The following is a 17,007-nucleotide window of genomic DNA, read 5'->3' on the forward strand; positions in this document are numbered from 1 at the left end:
AGGCCTTCTTGGGCAGACTCGAACTGATATGCTTTCATCTCTCTTCACGTGCGTCGTCTCTATGTGAATGTCGCTTGCTGTGAAATGCGCTGCGTTCTCGCAAAATAAACAATGATTATCTGGTATATTGAAGAATCCAGACGAATGTGGAGATGTAATTCTCACATCTCGAATTTCGGTAATGCTTTTCCCGCTCAAGATCATGTGCACCTCCGGAGCCAATTCATAAATCTTTCGAATCATTAATATTTCTAAGAAATTCCTTTGTCATTATTGATCCGAGTTTGGCGCTTCCGGAAGTTACTCCGGTCGAAGAGCCCAAAGCTACCCAAAGCTGCAGGGGGATTGGGTAACGTCGCAAGGATTTAGGGCCTGTGGAGAACAAACCCGGGGCCATTACGGAGTATTTACCTCCAGATTCCTCCAAGAACCCCGGTCTCCCTGAATTGCGGAGTATCTCTCTCTCTGTTTGACGCTGGAGAATCTTAGTCAATAATGAAGTGAGAAAACAACCACACACATTTCCGGCCAGCATACATACAGTACATCCGATATTTCCCTGGCGAAAAATAATACAAATTATACTCACCACAATGCTGGAGGTTGGAGAGCATCAGACGGCTCTGAGAAAAGTGTTGGAGCCATTCGCCGGACTCCCAAACCTCCGAAAGCCATAGAAGAATTCAGTCTTGGATCATGGATTCACTAACCAAGCTGATCGATGAAAGCACCGACCCGAAGTCGCCAAAATATGTGACCCCTTCGATCGCGGCCATTGCAGTCGGACAAAATGGTATGCTCCTGGACGTGAGGATCATTCGAGTCCAAGGCTGATTCTTGGCCCCCCAGGAAATATCCTATGGCAACATGCCAGCGGCGTCGGCCACGAAGAAGGCGATCCTCTTAAAATGGACAGCGTCTTCTGGCTTGGATCTCAATCCAAGTTGATGTGCACTGTGGCGGCACTACAAGCGGTAGAGAGAGGCCTCGTAGGGCTGGATGACGACGTGTCTCATATCCTTCCTGATCTGGCAGCACTGGAAGTCTTGGATGGTGGTAAAGATTCAAATGGGGTTCCAACTACGAAGCCGAGGAAGAGCAAAATCTCGCTGAGGTGAGTGTGCCTCGGAACACGCCATGTCTCATTGGTGGCCTGGACGAGACGTTCAACGAAGACCATAACTAATTATACTGGCCTGTTCTTAGGCTATTGCTATCGCATCAGAGTGGTGTCGGTTACGAAGTTGCGCCTCCTTCGATTGCTGAATGGTCACAAGCTGTCGGACTCAAGCATGGAATACTGGACTCAGATCAGGTCAGTGGTAGCCTGCCTCAGAAAACCACATGCCAAATTACCACAGCTAAGACAAGTGATGTCCTTATAGATATCGATCAAGTCGTGCCCTCTGGCCTTTGAGCCTGGAACGGGCTGGTCTTATGGAGCAGGGATAGACTGGGCTGGAGTGTTGGTACGACTACCCCACCCACGATCTTTTTTCTTTAGACCCAGAAAGGTGATGGAAATGCTAACATTGGCGTGTTCGTCTGTGTGGTGGAAAAGCTGTCCAGACTTCACAGAAGATCTTTAGAAGACATCTATAAGCAAGGGATATGGGACCCTCTAGGGATGACAAAAACGACGTTTAATCCCTCCAAGTACGAAGATGACCTTGTCCAGCTCTACGCCCGGGACGAGAATGGCAAACTCTGCCCGGTACCGGCACCACTACCAAAAGAACCTCCTTGTGAAATGGCCGGACACGGGGTCTGGAGCACGGCAACCGACTATGCAAAATTACTCTCCGCGCTGCTGAACAGAGGCGGATCCATTCTGAGTCCAGAGTCGGTCGAGGAGATGTTCACAGCACAAGAAGGTCCGAATAACAAGGACCTCATGTCTATCGTTCACGGAGCGGCCAAACGAGTCCTGGGGCCATTGGTACCGCCACGGTATGCAGTACATCATGGGCTGGCAGGCTTGATCAACGTCGATGGTTTTCCTGGCCGCAGGAGAGCAGGGACGCTGCAATGGGGCGGTATGACAAATTTGACCTGGGTAAGTCTTTGTCCTATCTTGGGTCATCAATGCCATCTTTCTGGTCCAACGTCCAGTCTGGGCTAATTTGGGTTGTTATTGAAATAGTGGATTGATCGAACGAGTGGTATCGCATCAACCATTTTCATGCAACTCCTACCGAACGGTGATGAACTGGGAGTTGATCTTGCCATTCGCTATGAGGCGGCAGTTTACATTGCTTTTGGGATCTGATGTTGAATCTGAAAAGACCTGCACAGTTTGAACAGCCCTTTGCACGCGTATCATTCATTCACCAATGGCCAGTGAAGTCTCCACAACATTTAGGACTCTTATTGGTTTTCTGCCCAAGATTCAATGGTTATATATTTGAAAAGTGAACTTTATACCAACAATTCCTCAATCTTACCTGTGGCTTGCCTGGCGTAGTGGCTTCAAACTACTTCCACCGGTCCAAGACCAGCCTGATATTTCGCCAGAGAAGAGGCACTTTATCTTGGGTATTCATCTGCCCTGACGCCAGTGGTGCCTCAAATCACTGGTCGGTTCCTAGCATACATGGCCTCTATGTGTGAGTGTCCTAGTTGGGAGATAACGTGAAGACACTTCGGAAAAAATCCCCCGCCTGGGATTTCCCTCGGCCTGGCCGGTGACCACCCAGCGTGTGGTTGCCTGCCAGGCTAGAGTTTTGCTGAGTGAATAAAATCCGGTCTCCTTGTTTTCTTTGCTTTCTTTTTTGGGTAACTCAAGAGATCATATACATAATTTACTAGCACAAGAACCAGAGTGAGCAGAACAATGCTGGACAATGGTCGAGCCTCCTAGTAACAGGCTAATGCACAATACAAGTGTACACAAGATAGCGGGGGAGTCTTCTCCGGATTGCCAGGCACGTACTCTTAAGCACACTTGACTGAAGGTTCAAGTGACCTTCGTTCCAGGATCGCGGCCCGAGGTCCCCAAGATAATTGTCGCTCGGTTTGTCAACTTTGTACCTATTCAACGCCCAGACAGGGGGCAAGGTCTAGTTTTGTCACGAAATATGTGTAATGAGGATCATGTAGAAAGCCTGGTGGAACCGTGCCCACATCACTACATATTCCATGGAAATGTGAGGATCTTGGTCCGTCAGCAAGGCTCTCCGGATCCAAAGTAGGAAAATCAATCACACAGAAGACTCCGCCAGCATCCAGGATCCTTGCAGGACGGCATACCTGGGAAGCGACCCTATATCTTGCTTTCTGCGCGCCATTTAGCTATTTAGATATTGGAAACATCGACGCTTGGACTCAATATCCAGGGGATAAGCCTCTCCTCTCTGAAAACTCCAAGGACCCTCATAATGGCGGCAACAACAATCTCAAAGTCCTTTGTGGTCACAGGCGGAGCAAGTGGGATCGGCCTCGCCACGGCCGTGAAGCTATTGAGATCGGGGGCGACAGTCCACGTTGTCGACCGTGCTTCGTCCCTTCCACCACAACTCGAAGGAGGCAACAAAAAATCAATGTTCTACTACGGATCTGTCGATGTGGCGTCAAGGACATCGGTGCGCGATACATTTAGCAAGATATTCAGCCGCAGTCCCGACATTTATGGTCTCGTCAACTCAGCTGGTATCGTGGGCTCAAGTGGCGTCCGTATCGAGAGTGATGAAGCATTTGAACGAACAATGGCTGTAAATGTCCAAGGAACGTGGAACTGTGCAACCGAATTCCTACGCCATATCGAAACGAATACCACTCCCCAGTCACCCATCAAGGAGGGACGAGCGAGCATCGTCAACATCGGTTCAAGCGCGACGCTCAAGGGGTTTCCTACTCTGGCCGCCTACTGTGCAAGTAAGCACGCAGTGCTCGGCCTGACCAGAACCTGGGCAGAGGACTTTGCGCCACTTGGAGTACGTGTCAACTTGATTGCGCCCGGTGGCATCGACACACCACTCACTCGATCCGTGCTGGCGAGGGCAGCGGCAGTTGCCCCTGACGGAGGCAAACAGCTTGAAGCACATGCTGCGGCCATGGTCCCGCTGAAAAGAGAAGGCAGGCCAGAGGAGATTGCAGAAGCTATAGTCTTCCTGTTACAAGACACCGCTTCGTTCATCACCGGCCAAGTTCTTCCGGTCAATGGAGGATACCCTTGAGGTGTAAGTAAGAGTCAAGACTGCTTCATCAGTACATAAGACACAGTCGGGAGATATTTCTAGGATACTAGGAAGTTCACATCTTCATCCATATAATGCACCTGCATAGTTGTACACGGTGGCAAAACGCACTCCAGTACTTGGACCAATCACTTCCAAAACACTCGGACAACCAAACATGGAAGTAGAGTCATTATCTGTCCGAATCTCGGATGCAGAACGCACCTAAGAGATAGACGTAATGTATAGAGTATAGATGAATCAGTATATTCTTCGTCACTTGGCTCTGGCATCTGTTAAACCCACCTCCCGAGGCAAGCTGTGGTCACAATTTCGTTACAGATGCAAGCTCGAAATGAGTGTCGATCTCAAACTTTCCCTTGGGACTTAATGAGTCGTCAGCAAGATTGAAGTCCAAAGGAAGTAGTAGTTGCAACCCAGAGATGAATAGCCTCATGTAGCTACTGGTAGAGTCTGCCCAAATTTGGTTACCTCTATCCATTGCTGTCCATAGTTCGTGGAGCTCTCACCGAGTCAAAGCAATGTGTATAACAATTTCCTTGGTCACGACTTCGATCGTCCCAGCTCGCCCCCAGAAAATCATTTCTCTTCTCCACGGGGCGAAAGTATCCCCCAGGATGACAGTTATGCTAACCCGAGACAGGGTAGTTCAACAGAAGAGATATCGTTGTTAAAGAGCCTGGTCGCTGCCTTCAGTTGAGGTCAGCCAAATGAGTGTCTTTTCATATTCAACAGCCATGTCTGCGATCCCCACGATGAAAACATCATTGGAACCTGCAAGCCGCAGTCAAAAAGACATCGAATCCTGTCCAGAACAGTCTTCGAGCCACGACGAGCATCCATCGATCGAGGATGAAAAACGTGTCAAATTTGACAAAGGGCGAGAAGACGATCACATGTACTCGCAGATACTTGCACAACAAGCTGCCGAAGCTCCGAAGGAATACTTCTTCAGTTTCCACTACATCTTGACCATGGTCTCCATGTCTTTGGTTGTTGTGTCGACGTACTTTGGCTTCGCAGTTCCTGCCTCTGTCGTGACCTTTATCAATACGGATATCGGTATGTGATTCCAAGATTCTGTCTTATTTCAATCTCTTCTCACCACTGACAAATCTTCACACAGGACCCAGCGACAATGCGAGTCTGTTCGCCATCGTCTGGACCATGTGCTGCTCCATCGGGATCATGCTCACCGGTCGACTCTCTGATAAGTTTGGCCGACGATACTTTGTCCTAACTGCTGGAGGCGCTTCAATAGTGGGTGGTATAGTGGCAGCCACGGCCAGGAACATGAACGTCTTGATCGGCGCAAATGTGAGTAGTCTTTGTCTGAAATTGTCACGGCATACGTTGCTAACTTTTTCCTGTAGACCATCATTGGCCTCGCCGGTGGTGTCTACTCGTCATTGACTCTATTCTCCGGAGGTACGATAAATGATTCATTGTTCACCTAGGTCGCGAATATCAGTTTCTGACTGTCAACAGAGCTCATTCCACACAAGTACAAATTTGTGGGAATGACTTTTGTACTTGTTCCAGTCGTCTGCTGTACAGGTCTGGCCGCTTATGTTGGACGGGCCCTAGTCGAGACAAGGAATTGGAGGTGGATCTACTACATTTACTTGATCATCACAGGTTAGTTGAGCCCTATTGAGAATACCCCAAGCAGTCGCTAAACTCAAGCAGGCGTGGCATTTCTAATCCAACTGTTTGTGTACCATCCTGCGAACTTCCAGCAACTTCATGGGGCCCGCAGGACCCGCATGCAAGAGTTGAGGCGTGTGGACTTTGGTGGCATTGTTCTTATTGTTGTCGGGCTTACCCTGTTCCTACTCGGTGTCTCCTGGGGGGGAAACCCACGACCGTGGACTTCGGGGCTAGTCCTAGGACTTCTGATTCCTGGGGGAGTCATAGTGGTGGCGTTTCTGTTTTACGAGGCATATTGTCCGAGTCCGAACCCGTTTGTCGAGATGAGGCTCTTCAAGAACGTTCGAGGATTTGTTTGCCTGAACATCATTTCCATGGCTGGGGGAGCTCTATATCTCTCTCTTCAGCTCATTTGGCCTCAACGTGAGTGACCAGTCTCATTAACTTGTTGTTTTCCCTCGAACTTACAATAAACCAGAGGTTGTGGCTGTCTTCTCTCAACAGACAAAGACGTGGCAAGATTCAGCATGGATGAGTGTCTGTCTCCCTACCAACGTTTTAGTACTTGGTATTTTGGGTTCTAACTATCTGATAGACTGCAGTTGGCTGGGGTGTCTGGGCAGGCATCGTACTGGTGTTCCCATTCATCAACGTGATCAAGCATATACGTCGACAACTTCTCGTCCTTGCCATCATGGCTGTCGCGTTCATGGCTGCCCTGGCCACCGTCGACAGACACGACAAATCCAAAGCCATTGCGTTCGCCTTCCTTGCAGGCTTCCCACTCGGATTGCTCGACTCAGGCCTGACAGTCATTGTGCAACTAGATGTGGATGATATGGATCTCGGCATGGCATATGGTGAGGCCAAATCCCTTCTTTGATCAGCTTACCTCCGAGTTTTGGAAGCTGATGACCGATTCTTTCTTCTTCTAGCCATTCTTTCGGCTGTTCGCACTGTATCGGGCGCAATCTTCCAAGCAGTCTTTATTGCCGTTCTGACGTCAAAGTCCAAGTCGGAAATCGCTGCCAGAGTGCCGGCTGCAGTTCTCCAGGCTGGATTACCCCAGTCATCCCTCCCTCAACTCTTCCAGGCTATCCAAGCTCAAAGCCCGACGGCTGTTGCTGCAGTACCAGGCATGACCACGGCAATATCGACTGCATTGACTGAGAGCATGTCTGATGCTTACGCAAAAGCTTTTTCCTTCGTCTACTATTCAGGTGTGGCCGTTGGGGGGACTGCAATCATCGCGTCCCTATTCCTGAAGGACTATGATCAATTCTTGACCTCGCACACGCCTAGGCAGATCTACAAGAGAAACGAGCAGGCAAAGACCCTCCAAGTAAATGGCGACTCCCTGCCTGTAGAAAGCGCCTCGAAGGACGACATAGGGAACGAAAAGAGGGAGTAGTATGCCTCAAAACACTCATCTGTCTTCACAATTTGTCTGTTGGCACAGACGTACAAGCATGAAGGAGGGAGAAGCAGGTGCAGTCAAAACCCGGCAGCATTTGGTGTTTGGAGAAGATAATAGAGCCCATATTGAATGAAAAAGTCGACTGACCAGCAACACGTGGAGATGGAGCAATTTGTCAACACCGCCCCCTCAGGACAGTATAGGTTTCGCCATGAGAATGATAAAAGAAAAAATTACCATTGCAAACTTGCTGGGCCTGTCGACGTGGCGGATCGGAGAGAACCTCAGACGGAGCTCATCCATGTGAAGAAATTGCAAAAAAAGGGAGCTGAGGCACTTCACATATTTTGAGGTCTTCAACACTGAAACATCGTCATTGCCCAGAATGCGCTGATAACTGACGATGTTCTCTACATTGTCATAGAGCTCACATTCATCTCGCCGAAAGAGGTTATCAAATTACTCGCGTACCTTATGAATAATAGCTTACTACTATCGTAAGACAGATGAGCTTCACTTTAAAACGGAAAGGGATGTCCTGACTTTGACAGATTTTTGAACTCAGTAACATACCCCATAAGAGAAGGACTTAAACACAAATATCTCTATTGCTTACATAGCCTCCTTCAGACAACTGGCGTCATTAAGATTGGTGAGTAGATCCTTTCAATGGAATAACATATCGACGTATTAATTGATCAATTTTCAAAGCAAATCTACTCCGTAGAATGCTGTGGAATTGCTAGGCAGTTAGGAGCATAGATCGCACCCTCTCAACGGTGACCACAAAGCTGCAAACAAACGTCAAAGAGAATGAGATCATTAACATTAATGAATTGCATTGGTGACATCCCATCTCAGATGCTGTTACATTCCTCTCAATACCTGCAACGTTCGCGGGAAAACTACTCAAGATATGCATGCCTTTATACAATCAGACAGCTCCTCTCCTGGTCATGATAAATTCAGGTCCATGTAGTCCATGGCAGAAGAAGTCTCCCATTGGGTTGGTAGACTTAGGGCGCGTATGCTCTCGAGCACAACTCTTCCTCCTCCATCCGTGGCTCCTCTACCTCACACGCATCGTACTGGGAGGGAAACCAGGTACGTTGCACCATTCTCGCCGCCGCACAGCAGCCTTTCTCCGTTCTCGGGTGCGTTTATCATGGAAAACTGCAGGCTTCAGCCTTTAAACTCTTCTCATCGTCAGCCCAGATCTTCCTTGTGCCCAAGAGGAGCTAAGCGGTGTCAGATGCTCCTTAGGACCTTTGTAACAAGTTGATCCCCAGAAATTCCGTAAGGTGGGAATATATATCGGCTTCGCTTTCTTGATCCTGGCCCAAGCCGCCATTCCCCCCGTTACACTGATTGGTCTCATCTTCATTCCCGAATCGCCACGATCCTTGGTGTCAAAGGACCGCCATGAAGAGGCTCGTGAGATACTGATCCAACATAATGCCGGTGGAGACGCCATATCTCCCATCGTCGATTTTGAAATGGCCGAGATCCAAACTACCATTCAAATGGAGAAGGAGGCCCATCAAACAACCAGCTACATGGACATGGTCAAGACACCAGGAAACCGTCACCGCCTCTTCATCTCGGTGACGCTTGGCTTTTTCGCATAGTGGAACGGTGTGGGTGTGGTTTCCTACTACCTGGTACTGGAATCGCTGTCATTCCATTCCTCTTTATGTACTACGGATCCTATGACATTGCTTTGTAGGTGATTCCTCTACTTTCTCAAGACTATTTCGGGAATGCTAACAAATTCATCTTTAGCACTCCTCTAGTCATCTCATACACTTGCGAGATCTGACTCTACCGCCTCCGTGCTCGAGGATTGACCGTCTGCTCCGTCTCGACCATGCTGGCGCTGTTCTTCAACATCTTTGTCAACCCCATCGCACTCGGAAACTTTGGGTGGAAATACTACATCGTTTTCGTCGCTTTGCTGATCATCATCTCTTTGACCGCGTGGTTCTTTTGTCCCGAGACCAAGGTTACACTTTGGAGGAAATGGCCGTCATTTCCGACGGCGATCGAGCAGAGGTTCCAGAAGTCACCGACACCGCACGCAAGGTTGCAGCAGCCACAGGAATTGGCCAAGACTGGACTCGAGATGGCGCATATCGAAATTTTGCACATGCCGAGCCATGGCTGGTAGAGAGAAGTGACAGAGAGTACTCTCCCAATCTAGATCCAGGTGTATAGCAAGACCACACAGGGCGCTTCGACGCACGGTAACGATACTACTAGTAGTTTTAATTCCTTACAGAACTTACTAGTGCTTTCGTTCCATCGTCTTATCCAACTACCTATCATTAGGAGTCTAAATTCATACGATTACGGACTTGAGGCTCCTGTAATAAAACAAGTCCGCGCCACTTCCATTATTATTAGTACTCGCACAATACGGAGACCACAGCCTTGTTCAGCCTTGTTCAGCCTTGTCCAGCATCGTCAGCCAAGAAATGCGGAGTCAATGGTGATGGACCCAAACAACGTACAAACTCCAATACCTTAAAGTACTGTACGAGTACAACGACTCTGCTGGACCTTCACCTGTTTTAGTTTGATCCATACCCTTGTTTGCTAAAGGTATCCTGGGCTCTCAACATGGAGGAATTCTCTCAATCCCGTGGCGATGACGACCTCTTCGATGACGAGATTGTCCCCTTCGAGAACGACCCTACACCAGAACAAGTCGCAGTCCAGCTCGATCAAGTCTCGCTAGACCCGACTCCGACTCCTCCTCCGCCACCACCAGCAGTCGATCAAAAGTCCACTTCTGCCCCTTCGACTGCGCCAGCTGCTGCTCCTGCCCCTGCGCCTGGGAATAACAATTTCCCGGGCTTTAGAGACAGCAAGCCACGAGGAAGAGGTGGACGAGGTGCTGCACCTCGAGGCGGCGGGCAACAGTCTAGAGGCGGGCTCTCAGACTCCAAATGGGCTCCGAAACCAGCAAAGCAGGCAGACACATCCACCACCCGAAGAAGGGATCCCGAGACGACTCCCGAGGTACAAACGGAGACCACAACCACACTCACCACCTCCGCCCCTGCCTCTGGCTCTGGCACCGAAGCCCACGAGCCAGAGCCCCCGGCGCAGACAGAAGGAGGGGATGAGTCTGCGCCCACGACCGCGGCCCCGAATGCACCATCCGCGCCGGCGAACGCTCGCCCGCCTGCGGTGCGTGGCGATCGATCAGCCACAGGGGGCACGCGCAAGCCCAAACTCACCGAGGAAGAACTAAGCGCCAAACTCGCCGCCGCGAAGGAACGGTCACAGAATCTGGCGGCCGCACACGCGCGGGCACAAGCCGACGCCGCGAATTTCGAAGAACGAGAGCGCATTGCCCAGCAGAAGCGGGAAAAGGACCGAATAGAGCGCAAGGTCATGGACAACGAGCGCGAAAAAAACCGACAGCGCAAAATGGCCGTCATGGGTGGCCGGGAGTGGGACGCCGGCAAGAACGAAGACGACTTCAACAACAAGTTCAACGGCCGTGGCGGAGCGGCGGGCAGAAGGGGTTATCAGGGCACCATGACGCCCGAGCAACAGTACCAAGCCGAGCAGGACGACCTGAGACAGTACGAGTGGCACGGAGACCGAGCTCGCGGGGGTGGTGGGCGCGGACGCGCCCGCGGGGGACGTGGTGCTGGTGGTGGTCGTGGAAGAGGAGGCGGTGCTCGAGGAGGATGGGGAGGAGGGGAGAATGGTGCTGCTCCTCCGCCTGATCTGGCTGCTGATGCGGATTTCCCTGCCTTACCTACTACCACCGTCGCACCAGACTCTGAAAACAAAACATCCGATGGGACACCTATGACCAAACCGAAGATGTCGAGGTGGGATAGCGGGACATTATCACCTTCGGGCGACGGCGGCGGTGGGGGAAGTTGGGCTGAACAGGTCGAGTCAAGCGAGGCCGACAAGATCGAGAACACGGTGAAGACGTAGAGGATGGGCCAACAATGTTCTCTTTCTGATGTGTCAAATGTGCAATGTTGGGCAGGGCTTCTCTGTTTGATTCATTTTGGTATGTCACGGGCCATTGAAGCGTTCAAGCGTTTGGATTCTTTGTGGGATGACGGTAAGTGGGCATGGAAAGAAAGAAAAGGGTTTCTCTTGTATACCAAGGTCTGTGGGTATCAACTTTTGCATGTATCCTTCCTTGACCACATGCTATTCCGTAAAACCAAAACAAGTACGAATGGACCACATTGCCACTCCGCCACCCATGTCCATTCCCCCATGATCTGAACGCCATCGCTATGTCAAATTTCCGAAAGTACATGTTCCTCACTCGGAGGGTTCGCTCTTGTTGAGCAGCAGAGGAGTTGGCGTCGCTGGAGTGCCTCGACATGCCTGTCATGGTATATTCGATTTGAAGATCAGAGCACCTTCCGTCGCGTGCCCGGGAGATAAAACCGTTTCGATGAAAAGCTGAGCCAGAGGGATTCGATGCTGATGCATCCCGATCGCGGCGCTACCACCGTCCTCTTCCTCGTCGTCCATACCCGCCGCCACCTCCTCGATAACCACCACCACCCCGGCCGCCGTATCCTCCGCGACCCCAGCCACCGCCATCTCCGTAACCCCCGTCGTCGTAGCCTCTCGGGCCGGAAGGATTGTTGTCCTCCGGTCGCGACGGCGGAGGTCGTCCCTTCAATTCCTTCTGCAGTTGCTCGTACGTCCTCCGCATCTGGGCGTAACCAAGATGCATTTTTCCGTAAAAGTGATCCGCGAGCCGCCGGTCGTTGTCCAGTCTTGACAAGTACGCACCGCAAACGTCACAGACTTGAAGCTTCTGGTGTCCCGACGGTCCACTCGTATCCGAGAGCGCCTTCAAGTCTCTCTCCGCCTGCTCTTTGGCAACCTTTGCGGTCCGTACTTTGTAGAATTCCGAGCAAGCCAACGACACCGACCCCATCTCTGCCAGGCAACTGACCTCCAGAAGGCCCGTGTTGATCGTCTTGGTCAGGTCCGATATCGTCTTGAGCAAGTTGTTCGTCTGTCTGATCTCATCCGGCGTTTTCTCGAGCCTCCTCTGCGCCTGGTCGATCCTCCGGTTGCATTCGTCGATGTACTTTTGCATATCTCGTAGGTAATCGTATTCAAACCCATATTTCTGCTTCTCCGCGGCTGACAGCCCTTCATACTCAATCTTCAAATTTTCTGGATGCGTCTTGGGACAGGCACCAAGGTCTTGCTTCGTGTTCGTAAACAGGTCGTGAGGACATGTGCCCACGAGATAGGACCGGCATACGTTCGGCGATGTCAGGGTGAGGTTTGCCGTTCTTGAGGAGGATGCGCCCATGAACTGGTCACCCATTAGCTGCTCGAGCAGCTTGCGCTGTTCGGCGGCCATGTTTGGAGTCGGTTCGTAAGTCTATGATTTTAGGAATAGATGGTCCGAGTCTCAGCCTTGAAAATCTAGGTGGCGACGGTAATGGTGCAAGTAAGTATGTTACCTTGTCTAGGCAGCGAGAAAAGAATGCGGTGGTGTTGGTGATGGTGATGGTGGTTGTTGGCCGCAAATGAAGAAAGCGAATAGGCGGGATGCGCTCAGTGCGTCGACGCTAAATCCATTTTAGTCGTTTAAGACTGCGCGCTCGACTTTCTAGAACAAAGTGTCGTCTTCTCAATACGCAGTACATTGACGGACGCCCTTTAACATTTAAGCGTCGACACATAACACGATACTTATGTTATGAAACAGACTGCTATGAAATGACGCTGGCATGTCCCGCTCTCTTTTTGTTCTTCTCAATGTCGTTCTCCTTGCCCTGAGAGCTGCCGCTTCCGACTACTATGAACGACTGACCCTGACACCCCTTCCCCTTGGATCTCTCCTCGCATCTTTCGATTTCCGCAGCAATGACACCGCAACAGACTATGAGTCGCAGAACTTCCGATATGTACCTCGCTCGTTGGGTCAAGCTTTGAGACATGCGGATACAGAGGAGTTGCATCTGAGGTTCACAACAGGCAGATGGGAGCCAGATTCCTGGGGTTCTCGTCCGTGGGATGGAACCAAAGAAGGCGGCACAGGCGTCGAATTGTGGGCTTGGATAAACGCAGAGACTGAAGAAGAGGCTTTTGAGAAATGGATGACATTGACACAGTCTTTGTCTGGTTTGTTCTGCGCCTCTCTAAACTTCATCGATTCTACAAGAACAACACGGCCGGTACTGTCATTCCAGTCGCAAGGGGCGTTCAAGACCCAAAGCAATGGCGCTCACTTCCTCCATGGTGTACTCCCTGGTGAGGTTGTCTGTACGGAGAATCTGACTCCATTCTTGAAACTGTTACCCTGCAAAGGAAAGGCCGGAATCTCAAGTCTTCTCGATGGACACAAAGTCTTCGATGCATCGTGGCAAAGCATGTCCATCGATGTCCGACCAAAATGTCCACCAGGCTCTACTGATTGTCAGATTGAGATCAGCCAAACTATCGACGTCGTTCTCGACATTGAACGGTCTAAGAGACCCAGAGATAACCCAATCCCGCGCCCTATACCGATTGAAGAACTCGTCTGTGATGAAACCAAACCGTACCATTCGCAGGATTCCTGCTACCCGAAGGATATGACGGATGAGATGGCCTGGTCTTTGAGTGATGTATTTGGACGTGTCATGGCCGGATCATGTCCTTTGACAGAAGAAACAATCCCCTCAGTGTGCATGAACGTGCCCCATGAACGCATGGTTCAAGCGACCCCGGGAGTTATCGAGCTGAAGTCTGGATCTGGTCCATTTGAGTCTCGATGCTACGAGTTGGCGCCAAACGAAGCGTTCAATCTTGAACTACTCCAGCAGAGCGTGGATGTCAAGCCCGATTTAGGTCACGAGCTGCTTCGCGCCGAACGGACGATCACGGGTCATGGTGCGGCTCGAGGCGGCATGCGGACGATATTCACCAATCCTTCGTCAACAGAGTCGGTTGAATTTGTCTACTTTGAGAGCTTACCATGGTTCATGCGACCTTTCATGCACACACTGCAAGCACAGATCACCACCCCGGGCGCTGGAGCAGAAAGCGCAATTATCACAGACATGTACTATCGCCCAGCCATTGACAGGAAAAGAGGAACCCAACTCGAGCTTGTCATGTCCGTCCCACCTGCAAGCACGGTGATGCTTACCTATGAGTTCGAAAAGGCGATACTTCGATATACCGAGTATCCTCCTGATGCAAACAGAGGCTTCAATGTTGCACCGGCTGTGATAAGAGTCTTGAACGAGGTTGACACCACCGGAGCTCCAAAGGACGTGTACATTCGGACAACGAGTCTACTTCTGCCGCTGCCGACCCCTGATTTCAGCATGCCGTATAACGTCATCATCTTGACAAGCACGGTCATGGCTCTTGCTTTTGGAAGTATTTACAATCTGATGGTCAGACGTTTCGTCGGCGCGGACGAGGTTGGCGACACCAAGATTAGGGGACTGATTAAGAAGATCTCAGGTGCAGCTGCCGGCTTGAAGAGTAAATTGACCGGAGACCACCAAAAAGTAGAATAAGGGATCAGATAGAAAATTAAATCTTCTCCTGTGCCGCTTTGGTCAAAGATACCGCTTCACATTGGTGTGGGGGTTGTGATGAAGTGTATGTTCAGTTCTGTTCCACTGGCAACTTGACACAAGCTATACAGGCATATCTACAACGAATTCATTCATCGTGGTCATCCAGCCAGACATACTCGGTGATTGACTGCCTCTGCCCGCCGTCCGTAATTTCAAACCTGACCAAATCGAGAGCTAGGCGCGATCTCCCGCCTGGCGTCTCACGAAGCACTGCGCTGGCATGTGCATACCGTCGCTCATCCGGTGGTAGGACACCCTTTTGGACTTGAGATGTCTGGGTAAAAGAGGTCTGTGGAGACGAAGAAGCCTCGAGGACGCGACTTACGCCGCTTTCTTCGAGCGCAATTAGTTTCGCAACCACGCGCTCCGGCTCGATAAAGGCCCAATGGTTCTGGCTCTGCTCCTGTCTTAGGGCCTGGCGCATGAGTTGGAACGCCTCCCGTCGCAGAGTCGGATCTCGGCACTTGGTCGCACAAAAGTACAACAACGGGAGAACTCCCGGGTCGAATTTGGACAGGAGTCGAGCACCCGAGGAGGACTCGACGCCGTATCTTAAAAAGATTTTGGCATGTCGGATGATTTCGGCAAAGCCATCCATGTAATCGTCGTAGACGATTTGGCTGGCGCTGAGGCTGGTTGCAACTGATATGTAGCAGACGGTACAGTACATCAAGAGGTACGAATATATCATCCAGTCGAGGTCCGTACCAGGTGCCGGACTTCCAGAAGTGGCCATGTTCGCTTTCCATTCGCGCATTCCGTCCAATGTTGACTGCCGGAATGACATGTAGTAGATCTTGTCCGAACTGCTGTCATCAAGGTTCGGTATAAAGTCTGCTATTCTGACAAGCTCGTAGGAGTCGACCACCAGACTGTACAGCTGGACCCTAGCTCGTTGTAGTTCTGGACTTTTGGTTGATAAGGTTTGGCTTATTTCGTCGTTGGCCGCCACTTCGGGCGTCGGGACATCTCCCAACGTGGCGATGACAATGGCCTTTCTAAAGAGAAACGGCGTGACCACTTGATAAATCGTTCTATCTGCGAGCGACAAACGGCGCAGGTTCTGTGACGTGAGGCTCCGGGTCAAGATGCCACATGCCTTCTTGAACAGGGAATGGCCGACCTTGACGTTCCGTTGCCGAAACTCGACCCCAGCAAATTGTATATAACTCAACACGACGACACAGTCGTCTATGGGACCAATTTGGGCCATTTTGCGGACATTCACGATCGCCCTGTGATAGTAATTGAGGGCTTGCCGATGTTCTCGGTTGATAACCTTCATGAGACCCGACGAATCGAAGGTGGTGAGCGCCAAGTAGGGAACGTACTTTATCAGGTAGCTCGAGGACACAATCGTGTCCCATATGAAGTCGTAGGTGTGGGCGAGACGTGGGAGCAGCGAACCCACAAAATTCTGGTCGATGGTTCCGATCATGTGGAGCGCGGCGTCCTGCTCAAAGAACTGAAATGCACGACGTTCATGCTCGCTGCGTCGTGGTGAGATCAGAGATACCTGCAGTTGAGAAACTGGCGATGACGTCCGGTCAACGACTTGATCTTCAACGAAGCGAAACTGGCGTGTCAACGGCCCGGAGCATTCGCGGCCAGATTCGGTGCACCGCCGACATCGTGGTGTTGTTTCGTCGCATTTAATTCTGCGGATCCTGTACAATGTCAATGTCCAACCAAGCCGCAAATGCAGCAGTATCATACTTGCAAGTTGAGCATCCATTAATGGACTTCTCATGACGGGCACGTCGGCGCGGCCTGTGGTGCTCACTTTGTAACGCCATGGGTCTTCTGCCAATATTCAATCGTGGTCCAAAACTTCAGCATGCATGATTCCCGACCAACTAGAGGCTATTATCGTTGCTTTGAAAGAGAACTTGTCACAGAATTATGTTCAAATTAGGATAAAAGATCATCGGTCCCTTTGATGTCGTCGAGACAGGGGCCATGGACCTCCCCGAAGGCATCGGTTGTCTCGCGAAGACTTGGCGGCGGTCGAGCCCATTTTACATAAGAAACTAGCACGATTGACAAGCCAAATCACGTGATGATGCGTTTTAACCACCGATTTCTCATCTGGCGAGTCACTAACATCTCGTTGGGAAACTTTAGCGCAGTAATCTATCATTGGTCATTATCGGCA

At 50.7% G+C, this 17,007-nt stretch overlaps 6 protein-coding genes across 6 annotated transcripts; 4 read left to right on the plus strand and 2 right to left on the minus strand.

The window, feature by feature from the left end:
• Positions 1–4,933: 4,933 nt before the first annotated feature.
• PV06_06970 (uncharacterized protein) lies at positions 4,934–8,891 on the plus strand (the record flags this gene model as incomplete). The annotated part of the gene is made up of 9 exons (XM_016408144.1): positions 4,934–5,258; positions 5,323–5,513; positions 5,570–5,624; positions 5,685–5,834; positions 5,886–6,269; positions 6,325–6,383; positions 6,442–6,706; positions 6,782–7,188; positions 8,553–8,891. The coding sequence occupies 9 exons, from the start codon at positions 4,934–4,936 to the stop codon at positions 8,889–8,891; spliced, it is 2,175 nt and encodes a 724-aa protein (XP_016261624.1).
• A 239-nt stretch (positions 8,892–9,130) lies between these two features.
• On the plus strand, positions 9,131–9,430 carry PV06_06971 (uncharacterized protein; the record flags this gene model as incomplete). The annotated part of the gene is made up of 1 exon (XM_016408145.1): positions 9,131–9,430. One exon carries the CDS (start codon positions 9,131–9,133, stop codon positions 9,428–9,430), a length of 300 nt encoding a protein of 99 aa, XP_016261625.1.
• A 395-nt stretch (positions 9,431–9,825) lies between these two features.
• Positions 9,826–11,493, plus strand: PV06_06972 (uncharacterized protein). Its single transcript, XM_016408146.1, has one exon. The coding sequence runs from the start codon at positions 9,883–9,885 to the stop codon at positions 11,221–11,223; it is 1,341 nt and encodes a 446-aa protein (XP_016261626.1). The 5' UTR covers positions 9,826–9,882; the 3' UTR covers positions 11,224–11,493.
• PV06_06973 (uncharacterized protein) lies at positions 11,384–12,782 on the minus strand. The gene has a single exon (XM_016408147.1). It carries the CDS (start codon positions 12,632–12,634, stop codon positions 11,753–11,755), a length of 882 nt encoding a protein of 293 aa, XP_016261627.1. The 5' UTR covers positions 12,635–12,782; the 3' UTR covers positions 11,384–11,752.
• Positions 12,783–12,923: 141 nt separating this feature from the next.
• PV06_06974 (uncharacterized protein) lies at positions 12,924–14,830 on the plus strand. Its single transcript, XM_016408148.1, has one exon. The coding sequence runs from the start codon at positions 13,008–13,010 to the stop codon at positions 14,787–14,789; it is 1,782 nt and encodes a 593-aa protein (XP_016261628.1). The 5' UTR covers positions 12,924–13,007; the 3' UTR covers positions 14,790–14,830.
• PV06_06975 (uncharacterized protein) lies at positions 14,804–16,822 on the minus strand. Its single transcript, XM_016408149.1, has 2 exons — positions 16,569–16,822; positions 14,804–16,519 (listed from the first exon to the last, which is right to left on the minus strand). The coding sequence occupies exons 1-2, from the start codon at positions 16,646–16,648 to the stop codon at positions 14,938–14,940; spliced, it is 1,662 nt and encodes a 553-aa protein (XP_016261629.1). The 5' UTR covers positions 16,649–16,822; the 3' UTR covers positions 14,804–14,937.
• Positions 16,823–17,007: the final 185 nt, after the last annotated feature.

This window comes from Exophiala oligosperma (genome assembly GCF_000835515.1).
Source record: "Exophiala oligosperma strain CBS 72588 unplaced genomic scaffold supercont1.6, whole genome shotgun sequence".
In the NCBI taxonomy this organism is placed as follows: Eukaryota; Fungi; Ascomycota; class Eurotiomycetes; order Chaetothyriales; family Herpotrichiellaceae; genus Exophiala; species Exophiala oligosperma.

Excerpts from the sequence above, each read along its gene's own strand:
- PV06_06972 (XM_016408146.1), top strand. The coding sequence starts at position 9,883 with ATGGAGGAATTCTCTCAATCCCGTGGCGATGACGACCTCTTCGATGAC.
- PV06_06973 (XM_016408147.1), bottom strand. The coding sequence starts at position 12,634 with ATGGCCGCCGAACAGCGCAAGCTGCTCGAGCAGCTAATGGGTGACCAG.
- PV06_06974 (XM_016408148.1), top strand. The coding sequence starts at position 13,008 with ATGTCCCGCTCTCTTTTTGTTCTTCTCAATGTCGTTCTCCTTGCCCTG.
- PV06_06975 (XM_016408149.1), bottom strand. The coding sequence starts at position 16,648 with ATGGCGTTACAAAGTGAGCACCACAGGCCGCGCCGACGTGCCCGTCAT. Across the intron at positions 16,520-16,568 it reads AATGGATGCTCAACTTGCAA|GATCCGCAGAATTAAATGCG; the intron begins GTATGATACTGC and ends GACATTGTACAG.